Raw genomic sequence first — 14193 nt, forward strand, 5'->3', positions numbered from 1 at the left:
CAGAGTTTGTCCACTGCAAACAACAACAACTTGTATTTATATAGCAGCTTTAACATAGTCAAATGTCCCAAGGTGCGTCACAGGAGCGTTATCAAACAAAATTTGACATCAAACCACATAAAGAGATATCAGGACAGCTGACCAAAAGCTTGGTCAAAGAGGTAGGTTTTAAGGAGCATCTTAAAGGAGGAGAGAGGGATAGAGAGGCGGAGAGGTTTAGGGAGAGAATTCCAGAGCTTAGGACCCAGGCAGCTGAAGGCACGGCCACCAATGGTGGAGCGATTGAAATTGGGGATGTGCAAGAGGCCAGAATTAGAGGAGCGCTGAGATCTCGGAGGGTTGTGGGGTTGCAGGAGGTTAGAGACATGGGGAGGGGGGCGAGGCCATAGAGCGACTCAATCAGACAGTGAGAGACTGGAGCGATTAATCGGAGCACAGACAGAGGCGGCTCAGTGAGAAGATACGTAGGGCGTGTAACAATCGCAATCACATTCATTGGGGGGATTGAGGAGAACTTTATGCCTTTGGAGAAAAGGTACTGAGCCGTGTCAGATCGTACAGATGGGAGCTGTATGGGTGACTGCTCAAGTGATGCTTATATAATGTAAACCTGTACCTCAGGTTTATTTTAATAACCTGTAAGCCTTCAATATATAATTTTTTAAAATCTTACATGTGGTTTACCATCGTGGCACGAACGGCCGTGATTGACGGCACTTACTCTGTGTAAACTTGGGTGGGTTGTCATTGACGTCAGTCAACGTGACGGTAACAGTTGTCGTCCCGGAGAGGCCTCCCATGTGGCCTCCCATATCCTTTGCCTGTATCACCACGAGGTACTCCTCCCTCGCTTCCCGATCCATGTTCGGAAGGGCAGTCCTTATAATTCCTAGTGCAGAAAAGGAGAAGGTGTTTTTAAAAAAAAAGGGACATGAAACGTGAAGGGAAAAACGTGAAAGGTTAAAACCGCTTTTATAATTCGATTGACGACTCCTGTTTTTATTTAAATCTTTTTTTTGTGAAAAGGTATTTTTGGAACAGGAATATGGATTCACTCATGTGCATTTCCATTCAAGTAAGAGTGCCAGGGGAAATTTAATCTACCAGTATTGCTGTCTAGTCTTCTAAAACCATGAGACTCAAGGGATCTTTAATATGCTCAGGGTTGACTTCTCCTGATCCTGATTTTCAGTGTCCTTTCCTTGAGGACACCCCTCCTTTGGAAAACAGTTCAATAACTGAAGAGCCAGCACTTCTCTTTCCCGTCCTTTTACCTTGTACACTTTTAATCGTAGCAGCCAAGTACATTCTCAGCTAAGTTAATTAAGTGTCTACCTGAGAGAAGGGCAATGCTCCTTTCCACCTCTGGTGGTACAAGGTTCAAATCCAGCCCAGAGTGCTGAGATGAAAGTCTCCATTCGCTGCTGATTGCCAACGGCTTAGTGTGAAATGAGTTTGAGTCCTGTCTCAGCTCAACTTCCAGTGTGTCACTCGCTGCGATTCAGCAATTCGGAAAGGTCACGTAACATGGTGGGTGCAGGAGAGGGAGGTGCCACTCTGGTACAGGAGGTGTTAAGGCATTGTGTTGAGGTAAAGCAAGGGGGAGCTTGACCCTTCCTGTAACCCACGCTAGACTTCATATCGGATGCACAAATTGGGCCATAAAATCCATTCCAAAGCACTGTTTTGAACGGAATCATCGAAAGTAGCACTGTCAGCCATGGCTCAGTGGGGAGCACTCTCACCTCTGAGTCAGAAGGTTGTGGATTAAAGTACCATTCCAAAGACTTGAGCATAAACTCCAGGCTGACACTCCAGTACAGTACTGAGGGAGTGCTGCACTGTCGGAGGTGCCATCTTTCGGATGAGCCTTTAAATCGAGGCCCCGTCTGCTCTCTCAGGTGGACGTACAAGATCCCACGGCACTATTTCGAAGAAGAGCAGGAGGGAAGTTCTCCCCGGTGCCCTGGCCAATATTTATCCCTCAACCAACATCACTAAAAAAACGCTCCCGCCCCAAATGCCACCCCACCCACTCAGCTTTCTGCCCCAGGTCCCCTGGCATTTCAGGACCGTCTCTTTTCATTCATTTCTCTCTTGTCACGCTCCGTCCTGCAAAATGAATTCTGTGGTCATTATCACAATGCTGTTTGTGGGGCCTTGCTGTGCGCAAATTAGCTGCAGCGTTTCCCACATTGCAGCGACTGCACTTCAAAAAAGTAATTCATTGTCTGTAAAGTGCTTTGGGATAACGTGAGCTCATAAAAAGCGCTATATAAATAAATAAATAGTTTCTAAAGAAAGCTGTTTGAAAATAAAATGAACTTCTCCCCTCCCTTCCTGACGGCTGTGACTCTTGCTGGAGTACAAGCTCACTTGTGCCAGCAGAACTGGGGTGCCTTGACCAAGTGGCCATTTTTCAGTAGTGAACTTAGTAAACTATGTACATGTGCCGCAGTGATGGGCAGAATGGGAGTGGGATTAGCATCAATATGACTCTCAACCTAATGTCCACACAACCCGCGACTGCTAGCCAGGAAATCATGGCCAAACCTTCCTTTCCTTCCAATCGGTCAGCTGTAGCCATAGGATGTTCTTCCATAATTTTCAACGCTCCCACGGTCCCCTCTTCACTGGCAATTTCTGAAGGGTGGCAAAATGGGCAGAGACCAGAGTCCCGCCCCAAATGCACCCCACCCCCCCACCCCCACCCCGCACCCCCCACAGACATTCAATTAATGGCATTAATTAATTTCTGCCCCAGGGCCCATGGGATGTCAGGGCCTTATCTTCTCATCCATTTCTCCCTCGTCATGCTCCGCCCTGCAAAATTAATTCTGCGAGTACAATTCGGCGATGGATTTGTGGCTCTGTCTCACAACGCAGTGCCAGAAGCTTGGGACTATTTCCTTCTTTCTGGGTGTGCTTGTGTGCTGGACGGCAAGAGGAATGACTGTACCCAACGAGACGCGCCACAGGATGGCGAAGAACATCCCACCATCTCATTAGGGAGATCTTTCATAAAAAGGACCATCAACACTGACATAAGAAAACTACTGAGGGCTTGGTTTTGAGTATAAAACTGTTAAATCTGTGAGTTGTTCAAGTAATTAATACTCAGACTTAATCAGTAACAATAAAACAGGTCTTTACTGGTTGGAGGTAGGGACTATACGTAGGTCTTTACTTCATGCCCACAGGCGGGAACTGAGGGGAGATCAGTACCCACAGTACTATTTATACCCCTATGGCCAGGAGTGGTACTGCGTATCACTACGCCCTACAAGTAGTGCAGTCCTGTCCATAGGTTCAAAGTAGCACACATATTACATACACAACATTCCTCCCTTCCTAGCTTTACAGTCATCTCCCCATTTAACATAACGTAATAACATATATACATATATAACTTCAGGTTTACATAACAGAATAACATAGATACATAGATAACTTCATGTCAAAACAGATCACAGATTCAGTCTCTGCGGAAAACAGTTCACAGATTCAATCTCTGTGGTGTAGTCGGTTCACGTTGCTGGAGTGACTCATTCAATCCCTCTACCGGAGCAGCTGTTTCAGCGGTCTGTTGTTCTACGTTGACGTGAGTCAGCGTACTTTTGGCATCCAAGGGCTGCTCTGTTGCAGTCATCTCAGTCTGTGTTGCCACCTCAGCTCTTCCAATAACCTTTGAGAGCTCCGAACCCCTTTCGTTTGAATATTGAAGTTCGTGTTCAAGTTTTTCCCATTTCAGAGTCCTGTCCTTCAGCATATGCAGGAGTTGGCTGACCGTTAACTCCTCTGACATCAGACGTTTTGTGTGCTCCTGCTCCATTTTCTCCATCAGCTGCTTCTGTTGTCTTTCCAGATTCTCCAACTCTATATCAAAGAACTCTTTCGTTGCATTCAACTCTTGCTCAAAACGGCGAAGCATTTGTTGTAATTGCTGTTGTAGTTTGAAATGGAGTTGAGTTCGAGCCCGATGTCCCTCAGAAATGGGCACATCAGTAGACTTGCCAGACTCAGAATCCACAGTTAAACTATGTTGTTGTTGCTCAGTGGAATTCTGTGCTGAAACTTTGTCTTTTGCACCTGAGTTGGGCTTACCATCATCCGTTCCAGAGTCTGGGCCGACTATCTTCACCGAGTTCTCACTCGTTATTGTTTGTAGGAAATGCCAGTCCATATTCATTTTCCTAATCCACTCCCGTCCTAGTAGTGGAGAACCTCCTTCAGATATCACATATAAGTCCATTATTTGACTGTCTTCGCCTTTGTGGACCACTGCAACCTCTATTTTCCCGATGGGGTACACTCTTTGCCCCGTGTATGTTTTCAATATAATCCCCGTATCCTGTAGGGGAATATGTTGGAATAACTTTCCGTAATCTTTCTTATTTATGACCGTCAATGCAGATCCAGTGTCCAATTCCAGTTTTACTTGGACTCCTTCTATCTGAAGAGTGACCCAAATTGTCTGGAGGTCTGCACCCTTACCAGCGTTGAGTACTCTTAAGCTAGCCAGTTCATTACAGCTTAAGCTAGCCAGTTCATTACTGCTAGCGTCTGAATCGGACTCCTATTCGGTCACCTTGTGTACCTTTGCGTATTTTCCTTGCGGTGACTTCTTGTTGCTGGTCTTCTTCCCTGACCTGCATACTCTAGCTATATGTCCAAGCCTACCACAAGTTCTACATTCTTGGTTTTTAAACCAACACTGGTTCTGATCATGCGTTGTCTTTCCACAACGATAACATTTGCCAGAACTCACACCCAATTTGTGTGCACTGAGCTCCGGTGACCGTAGCTGCATTACTGCCGTGCCTCTCGCTGCGGCTTCGTGTGCTGCTGCCATAGTGACCGCCTTCTCAAGCGTCAGCTCATTCTCCTCGAGCAGTCGCTTTTGTGTATCCTGTTTAAATAAACCACACACAAATTTGTCTCGAAGTGCCTCTGTCAGTCCCGTTCCAAACTGGCAATATTTCGCTAATTTACGCAATTCCAGCAAATAATCAGCATTGCTTTCATGCTGTAGCTGCCTTCTGTCGTAAAATTTAAATCGTTCCGCTAGCATCAGCGGCGTGGGGTTTAGATGATCTTTCAGGACAGTAACAATCTCATCGAACGTCTTATCCGCCGGTTCATCTGGTGATAACAGGTGTTTCAATTGCCCGTATGTCTTCGCACCCATTAAATTTAATAATGTTAGAGCTTTATCTTGGTCACGAATTTTATTGGCCTTACAATAATTTTTTACTCTTTCAACATATATGGCCCAATCTTCGAGGTCACTATCAAAGGTGCTAATATTCCCGTGTTTAGGCATTGTAGATTTGCAATTTCTCAGATTTTTTTTTTTTACTGCTATCCAAGATGGCGGCTTCCCGCTCTTGCCGTCGTCCTCCGCCCACAAAATGGCGGTTTTCCCGCGCTTGGCGGTCTTCACCCGTCCCCCAACGCCGTCTCCCTTCAGCCCCCGAGTGCGGCCCTTATCTTCGCCGCGATCGCCCGAGTGCGGCCCTTATCAGCGGATGCGATCGCTGGATCGCGAAGCAGCTCTCGGCTCTTATCAGGAGATGCGATCGCTCCGTTGAAACGCCTCCCGCTCGAAGCGGCTCTCGCGCCCTATTCCTCCAGCTCCCCCAGCCCCGTTCGTGCGGCCAACGCGGTCGACTGCCTGTCGCGTCGCTGCCCGGCTCAGACAATGGCTTACCCACCACCAAGCTGGAGAAGAAGCTGACGGTCGTCGATGAAGGCTCCGAGGTCAGGATGTCTTCCAGTGGGGTGGAGAGGGTGGAAACCTCTCTGCAACATCCTGGCTGTGGACGAAGCTGCCGTGGAGTGACTGCCGCAGGGTCCGAATCAGACTCGTCGCCAGTGTTAAATCTGTGAGTTGTTCAAGTAATTAATACTCAGACTTAATCAGTAACAATAAAACAGGTCTTTACTGGTTGGAGGTAGGGACTATACGTAGGTCTTTACTTCATGCCCACAGGCGGGAACTGAGGGGAGATCAGTACCCACAGTACTATTTATACCCCTATGGCCAGGAGTGGTACTGCGTATCACTACGCCCTACAAGTAGTGCAGTCCTGTCCATAGGTTCAAAGTAGCACACATATTACACACACAACAAAAACAAGGCTTTAATCAACTGTTTCACAACCATGAGTTTCTAGTTACATCACTAGTTCCTGGTTACGAAAACGTCCTGGGCAAGCTGGGCCCACGCCTGAGTATTTATACTTTCCTTGGATGGCGCCACCAGCTGGCCGCCCAGTGTTATCTCATGAGTCATTTCTACATGAATGGGAAGATTCATGACAAACACCTTAAATGTTAATGGGCTTGAACTCCAGCACCAGTGCTGACTGACGTGTAATGGGTTATGTTTCCCATAACGATCAAGCTGTCTATGGGAAGGATGGCACGAGGGACAAATTGGCTTATGGGGGTGCAGGTTCCCTCTCCAACTGCCCTCTAGATTGCTTCCTTGCTGCAGTGTTGCTTTCCTATCACATTTAGAAATTACTCCACATCATATCAACCAATTATATTGAAGGGCACCTTAGGGTACAATGTAGATGTAGCACCAAGTGTTTCCTCCTTGGGTCCGAAATCAAGCTGTCCTTTGAGGTGACACCATCTGAAGATACGACGCACTTTATGAGTTAAATAATTTATAAGCTTAAGCGGAGATACATTAAAAGCGAAGTAGATTGCGGGTACATATGTTGGGTATTATCTGCCGAAACGGTGATTCTATTTAATTTAAGCAATTCATTTCTTCTGGGAATGGAATGCAAATCTTGACCTCTTCTGAAATTTCTTGGCACCGGAATTATGCGAACTCGGAGGATTTTTTGATGACACCAAATTGTACATCTATTAGCGAGAATGAGCCGGTAATTCATTCAGTGCTATCACACAATAGCAGGTTTGCATTCGTAGAGTTTTTTTTTGCAGGGCTATTTTTTTTTTAGGCTTATCTACAAAATGGTTTATTTATAACATTATGCAACGGAGATGACAAAACGCAACAAATTCTTGGTGTTTAAGATGATTAAAGGAGTTGAGAGGGCAAATAGAGATAAATTAATTCCTCTAGTGGCGGTTTCAAGAACAAGGGAGGCATAACCTTAAAATTAAAGCCAGGCCATTCAGGAAGCATTTCTTCACACAATGAGTGGTGGAAATCTGGAACTCTCTCCCCCAAACAGCTGTTGAGGCTGGGGGGTCAATAGCAAGTTTCAAAATTGAGATTGATAGATTTTTGTTCGGCAAGGGTATTAAAGGTTACAGAACCAAGGAGGATAGATGGAGTTAAGACACAGATCAGCCATGATCTAATTGAATGGTGGAACAGGCTCGAGGGGCTGAATGGCCTCAATCCTGTTCCTATGTGGATCTGCAAATCTGCTGAGCCTATCAAGGGAAGATGAACCTTAAATGGTCCTTGGGCTAATTAATGAGTCAGCTTGACCTGTTTTAAAATATTGGCTTTTCTGTGGCGATGAGCCTGGAGCTTATCCAGCATGTGCAGGAGCTGGGCCTGTGAGTACAGGAGCTGGGCCTGTGAGTCAGGAGCTGGGCAGCAGCAGATGGAAATCAATCGTCAACGTCTACTGGTTTCTACAACTCACTGCAACCTGGTTTACTGGATGCAGATAATCTCGAGAGAAAGACAAAACATCCCCTGGAACTGTACACCAGCACCAGTCAAAGTTTCCAGAGAGAGACAACTGGGAGAAAAAAGAAAGAACAGAAAGACTTGCATTTATACAGCGCCATTTATGGCCTCATGTGTCAACGTTTGGCTCAGTTGGTAGCACCCTTGCACTCTGATGTCAGAAGGTTGTTGGTTCAATGTCCCACTGAAGAGACTTGGGCCGAAATTTTGCTCACCTCGGTGGGTCCAGTGTGGACGGGGTCGGTGGCAGGTCGTGGCCCTGCTGCTGGCTCCATCCCGCTGTACAAAGTGAGCTTACCACAATGGGGCTTGTTAAGCCCACCCAGTGCATTTCCCAGCCCAATTAGATGGAGAGGGTCTGGTGACAACATTCATGAGGCATCTTGAGGTGGTTTCCTAAAAGGGACCACGGCCACCTTACATTTGATGTTTGTGCTGTCAGTGTTCTACAGCATTGAGGTGCTGTAAACACTGACAAGCACCGCACAGAGGTGCAGGGCTGCACCCAGGCTCTCCCATGACTCCCTCCATATGCTTATGGAGGAAGTCAGAGCAAGCAGGGAGGACCTCTTCCCTTCCCATGGGCGGAAGAGACCTCCCCAGGAGATCAAGACAGCCTGGTTGCAGATTGCAGAGGAGGTCACAAGCAGGGATGTCATCAGGAGGACCAGGCTGCAGTGGCACGAACGTTTCAATGATCTCAGTAGATCACAAAACGTTACTGCAAAGCCACACTCAACCTCATCCTGCTGTGCCTCTCGTCACATCTCCATCACTCTGCCTTCCCTACCCTACTCCTGCACACCAACTTACCTTGCACCTCCACCCATCCCTCTTTATCTACATTATCACTTCCCCATCTCACTAGCCACCCCTCACACTCACCCTCATCCTAGTCCAATCATACCAACTAACAACACAAAAGGGTAGGCACTTGGGTGTTTTATGCAATGTTCATATGAAGTTTCTGTTAATGTGCTGTCAAGCACTTGAAACCTTTATTTTCAACACTTTGTGTCCTTGGACAGATTTGTGTGCACCTTTGTAAGTGTCTTAGTGAGTTGTAGTGAATGATGAGACAAAACGGTGTGAAGGAATCGCCATGATTCAGAGAAATACACGATACCATGAACAGATTTCTAATAGTATTAATAAAAGACATACTGGGTTTAAAAGACATACTGGCAGCACGGTGGCATAGTGTTTAGCACTGTTGCCTCACAGCGCCAGGGACCCGGGTTCGAATCCGGCCTCGGGTGACTGTCTGTGTGGAGTTTGCACATTCTCCCCGTGTTTGCGTGGGTTTCCTCCGGGTGCTCCGGTTTCCTCCCACAGTCCAAAGATGTGCGGGTTAGGTTGATTGGCTATGATAAATTGACCCTTAGTGTTAGGGGGGATTAAATACGTGGGGTTACTGGGATAGGGTGGGATATGTGTTGGTGTAGGGGTTACGGGGATCGGGTGGGATATGTGTCGGTGCAGGCTCGATGGGCCGAAATGGCCTCTATCTGCACTGTGGGGTTTCTGTGATTCTGTGATTCTGTAAAAGACACAAGTCTCAACAGACAGGCTGTAAACAGAAATACAGGCTTCTGAGAAAAGATCAGTTGATAACAACGTTGTAAACAAGCTTTGAAATGGGAATTTGTTAAATATTCTAAAACAATGAAAGATTGAAGCAAACCATTGATGCTTCCGAAGAGTCTAGAGTTTGGGTGTAACACAGTGGAAGACCCAAGTGAAGTGTGAAGAGCTGACACGTTGGAACAGAAACACAAATATTAAAAGAGGCATGTGCCTTTGAAAACATGACATCAAGTAAAGAAACAACTGCTGGTCAAATAGTTTTATGCTAAACTTGGAAAACAGGAACCATACGATTAAATATGCAACTAATTGAGATAGCTAGAAATGCATGAAACATTCAGTTGAAGTGTCTTTCATTTAGATATAGTAAAAACCATACCAACAAGAAGGCTTTGAAGATATGACATCAAATAGTTGACACCAAGCAATTGTATTGCTTTTGTGTTGAACGTGGAAAACCACGGAGATTCAATGTCTGATAATAAGAATTACATCAAGGAGATAAATCGATAGTAGCTATTTTATGATACGTATTTGAAACACCTAAACAAGAGACAGAAGTCTAAGAGCAACAGCTGAAATGAGGGTAAAGAATAGAAGCATTCAGAGTGAATGAATAAGACAATTAGCTGACATCAGCAGAGAACATCAAAGAAGAAACTACTGCTAATAGAGTATAAAATAAGACCTTTTTTAACAGAAGTCAGAACACGCTGAACGGGCAGGGCATTTCTTAACTTTCCAGAGGCATCTCCGTAAGTCTTTAATTATGAGTCTCGGGAAGTCAGATTGATTTTGGTGGATGTTCTGGATTTAGAAATAAGTAAGAAATAAGAAATGTAACAAAGTAAAGATTTGAGAATAAGGATCTCTGAGAAATAAGAAATGTAAGCTAATTGTATTTTGAATTGTTAATGTTGCGACTGATTCAACAGATGTTAACTGAATGGCGGCTCTTAAATAAAACTATATATTTTTAGAATTGTCTCAAAGAGTAATTCTGTATAGACTCGTGAACCCACAAATTCTGTATACTCTTTTGTAAAGAGTTGCAGAATTCTGGGGGGTATTCCGGACCCTTATAATATCCGGAAGGTTACAGTCTAGTTCAACTTATTAAAAGTGCTATCTGGAGGGCGGTAACATCTTTAGTCATTCCTTTCCTTTAGGGAGAGATAGCCTGAACCTTTAGACCCATTTAAGCGTCTTATGGAATTCGGCTATCTCTAACTTAAGTTGAAGGCGAACGTCTGGGGATTACACCTGATCTGGAATAGCTCAAAAGGGCTCGGGCTGTAATTATCCCTTCAACGGTACCCCCCGCAATGGTGATGAGTGTGAAAAGAATGGCTTGGGCATTGTAGGGATGCTTTATGGTGTTGGTGTGGGGTGGTGCCAACCTGGTACACATGTGGCAGCCAGGGTTTTTTTTTTTTAAATTTATTAATTGATGGGATGTGGGCGTCGCTGGCTGGCTAGGCCTGCATTTAGTGCCCATCCCTAATTGCCCTTGAGAAGATGGTGGTGAGCCGCCTTCTTGAACCGCTGCAGTCTATATGGTGTAGGTACACCGACAATGCTGTTAGGAAGTGAGTTCCAGGATTTTGGCCCAGCGACAGTGAAGGAACGGCGATACAGGTCCAAGTCCGGATGGTGTGTGGCTTGGAGGGGAACTTGTAGGTGGTGATGTTCCCATGCGTCTGCTGCCCTTGTCCTTCTAAGTGGTAGAGGTCGTGGGTTTGGAAGATGCTGTTGAAGGAGCTTTGGCGAGTTGCTGCAGTGCATCTTGTAGATGGTACACACTGCAGCCACAGTACGCCGGTGGTGGAGGGAGTGAATGTTGAAGGTGGTGGATGGCGTGCCAATCAAGTGGGCTGCTTTATCCTGAATGGTGTCGAGTGTTAAGTGAAGTATCTGGTCATGGTGAGCCCATCGCTGGCCTCCCAGGCAGCATTGTGGTCAGGTGCTGATGCCCTGTGTCCTGTGCAGCATCAGGTGATTACGGAGAAGGTTAGTGTTGTTGTTGGTGCTGCTGGTGTGCCTGGTGCTGCTGGTGTGGGGGCTGATCGTGGTGGGATTCTGAGGACCAAGGTGAAACAGTATAAACGGTACCCATGCTGATGGAATAGATGGCAGGTGAAGTTGAGATGACAGAAGTGATCTGTCAGTGGTGAGAGAGGTTGTTCCAATGAAATGACACTGGATGGAGAGTTTGCTCCAAACACTTGCAGCCTGCATAAAGCTCAATCTGTCTTCCAAATGGAGTAAGCAACAGCGTCTGCGCTTGGAAGTTGAACAGCTGTGAGGTGGGAGCTTTTATAGTATAGTTCAAACTGTCACCTAATCAGCCGATTCAATGGCCATGAAACTCCCGCCTGAGGTTAACAGATGTGGTCGACGAGCAGCGTGGATCCCATGGACGAGCAGTTAAAGTTAAAAGGTAAGATTAAAACCCTTATTAAAGGTCTGTCAACAAGTCAGTAATTGCTTTAATTTGGTCGGCCGCCTCTGCGGGCCGGGACCAATCCGAGATCACAGATGCGCCATTTGGGAAAGGCGTGTTGTTGCAGGATGGCAGCGGGTTCCTGACCCCGCTGTCAAAAAAAAAATCAAATTTCCCACCTGACCCGCCACCGATCCGCCTGCTGAACCCCCAGAAAATTCCAGCCTTGAGAACAAATATCTAGGCTGACACTCCAGTGCCGTGCTGAGGGAGTGCTGCACTGTCAGAGGTGCCATCTTTCGGATGAGATGTTATACCGAGGCCCCCATCTGTTCTCTTGGGTAGACGTAAAAGATCTCATGGCACTATTTATCCCCTGTTGTTCTGGCCAATATTTATCCCTCAATCAACATCACCAAAACAGATTAACTGGTCATTATCACATTGCTGTTGGCGGGAGCTTGCTGTGCGCATATTAGCTGCCGCGTTTCCTCCATTACAACAGTGACTACATTTCAAAAAAGTACTTCATTGGCTGTAAAGCGCTTTGGGACATCCGGTGGTCGTGCAAGGCGTTATATAAATCGAAGTCTTTTTTCTTTCCAAGCGCTTTACAGCCAATGAAGTATTTCTGAACGGTTGTCACTAAAACGTGGCAGCCAATATGCCCACAATCAGCAATAATAAATAAATGACCAGATCATCTATTTTAGATATTGGTTGAGGGATAAATATTGTGCAGGACACCGGGGAAAACGCCCCTTCTCTTCTTCAAACAGCGCCGTGGGACCTTTTGCGTCCACCTTAGAGGGCAGGCGGGGTTTTCAGGTTCATCCGAAAGACGGCAGCCACTGCACTGAAGTGTCAGCCAAGATTACACGCTCCAGTCTCTAGAGTGGGGCTTGAACCCATGGCCTTCTGCCCACTGAGCCAAGGCTGAGATCTAAACCTGTAGACTAGATGCAGTTGTCTGGGGATGCACGGAATTCTAAGAAGCCCTGAAATTCCTCTGGGGGGGCTTCTGAAGATAGTTCTGAAGTAAGGCAGACCCAACCAATGGACGAGCCGTTGAACCTGATCGAAACCTAGGGGACAAGAGCAGGAGCCTATTTTGGATTGGTATCCATGTCTTTTTTTTACACTTGAGGGTGGGGTGCCTACTTCAGTAGGGTGTGGGGCACAGCGGGGTTGGGAGGGGAAGAGATATCTCTGCAGCACTTTGCTGTAGAGTAAGTGGGCTGGATGAACTGGTGGAGAAACAAAAATTAAAGGTGTTGTTTTGAATCTGCCATGACCGTCTGAGGCAAACTGGCCTTTGAAAATGTTACTGGCCAATGCTGCTAGGATCCACTCCTAGTGTGTGCGCCTGGTTTATTCTGGTCTACATCGCGGTGGTGCCAGCAGATGATGCCATTCCGCCAGTCCCATCTCTTTCTCTCACGTCCGCACAGCAGTGAGGGGCAGGTGCAAGAAGCGTTCACCCCAATTTCTGGGTGATTGAGGAAAGCCAGAAGAAAAGAGGTGGAGATCAAGCTTAACCAGGTCCCGTCCCAAATTCATGTTCCTGCCCGCACAGATAATACCACCAGTATAAACCCTAGGCCCAGGAATTTCTGTCCTACATTTTTCAAGGAGATTTGAGCAAAATTGTGCATTTGGGGTACAGACCTGTCATAACGAAATCATCAAAGGGATTTTAGTTATGTAGAGGGACTAGAGAAGCCAGGATTGTTCTCCTTAGAGCAGAGAAGGTAAAGAGGAGGTTTAATAGAGGGGTTGAGAACTATGAGGAGTTTTGATAGAGCGGATAGGGAGAAACGGCTTCCACTGACGGGAGGTCAGTAACCAAAGGACACAGATTTGTGATAATTGGCAAAAGAACCAGAGGGGGAGGTGAGGAGAAATAATTTTACGCAGCGAGTTGTTATGATCCAGAATGCGCTGCCTGAAAGGGTGGTGGAAGCAGATTCAATAGTAACTTTCAAAAGGGAATTGGATAAATACTTAAAAAGGAAAATTTGCAAGCTATGGGGAAAGGGAAAGGGAGTGGGACTAATTGGAGAGCTCTTCCAAAGAGCTGGCACAGGCACGATGGTCGAATGGCCTCCTCCTGTGCTGTCCGACTCTGATAAAACACTCTAATCTCTCGCTCTCTTGTCCTTTCACAAGCTGATGGGCCCATTGTGCATTTCCAGCGATTTTCAGCTTTTCTTTTTCTTTTTCCTTTTGGTCCTGCTTGTCAGGCAAACGAGACCTTTCTCGTATCCTGCCCAGCCATGTGAGAGAGGTCCGGGATCTGACTACATCCACTCAAGAGCCGTTAGCTTGTGAAACTTCAAAGTGAATCCCTAGTCAGTCGAAATTTGCAGCGAAGAAACAGAAGACATAACTCAGCCTAAGGGGCAGAGGGACATCAGCTTATCCTTCAGGCAGGGAAGGAGATGAAAGCTGTCAGAGCGTGGACATAATCACTGAA

General features: G+C 46.3%; 1 protein-coding gene across 1 annotated transcript in view; it reads right to left on the bottom strand.

The window, feature by feature from the left end:
• LOC147116724 (cadherin-8-like) overlaps positions 1–14193 on the bottom strand; it is a 265237-nt gene that overhangs the window by 115704 nt on the left and 135340 nt on the right. The window contains exon 5 of the mRNA XM_085991845.1: positions 722–889. Coding sequence (XP_085847971.1) covers positions 722–889 — 168 coding nt within the window. The remainder of the gene's footprint in view (positions 1–721; positions 890–14193) is intronic.

This window comes from Somniosus microcephalus, chromosome 6 (genome assembly GCF_052327205.1).
Source record: "Somniosus microcephalus isolate GS21.2 chromosome 6, FLI_Smic_1.0, whole genome shotgun sequence".
Lineage (NCBI taxonomy): Eukaryota > Metazoa > Chordata > Chondrichthyes > Squaliformes > Somniosidae > Somniosus > Somniosus microcephalus.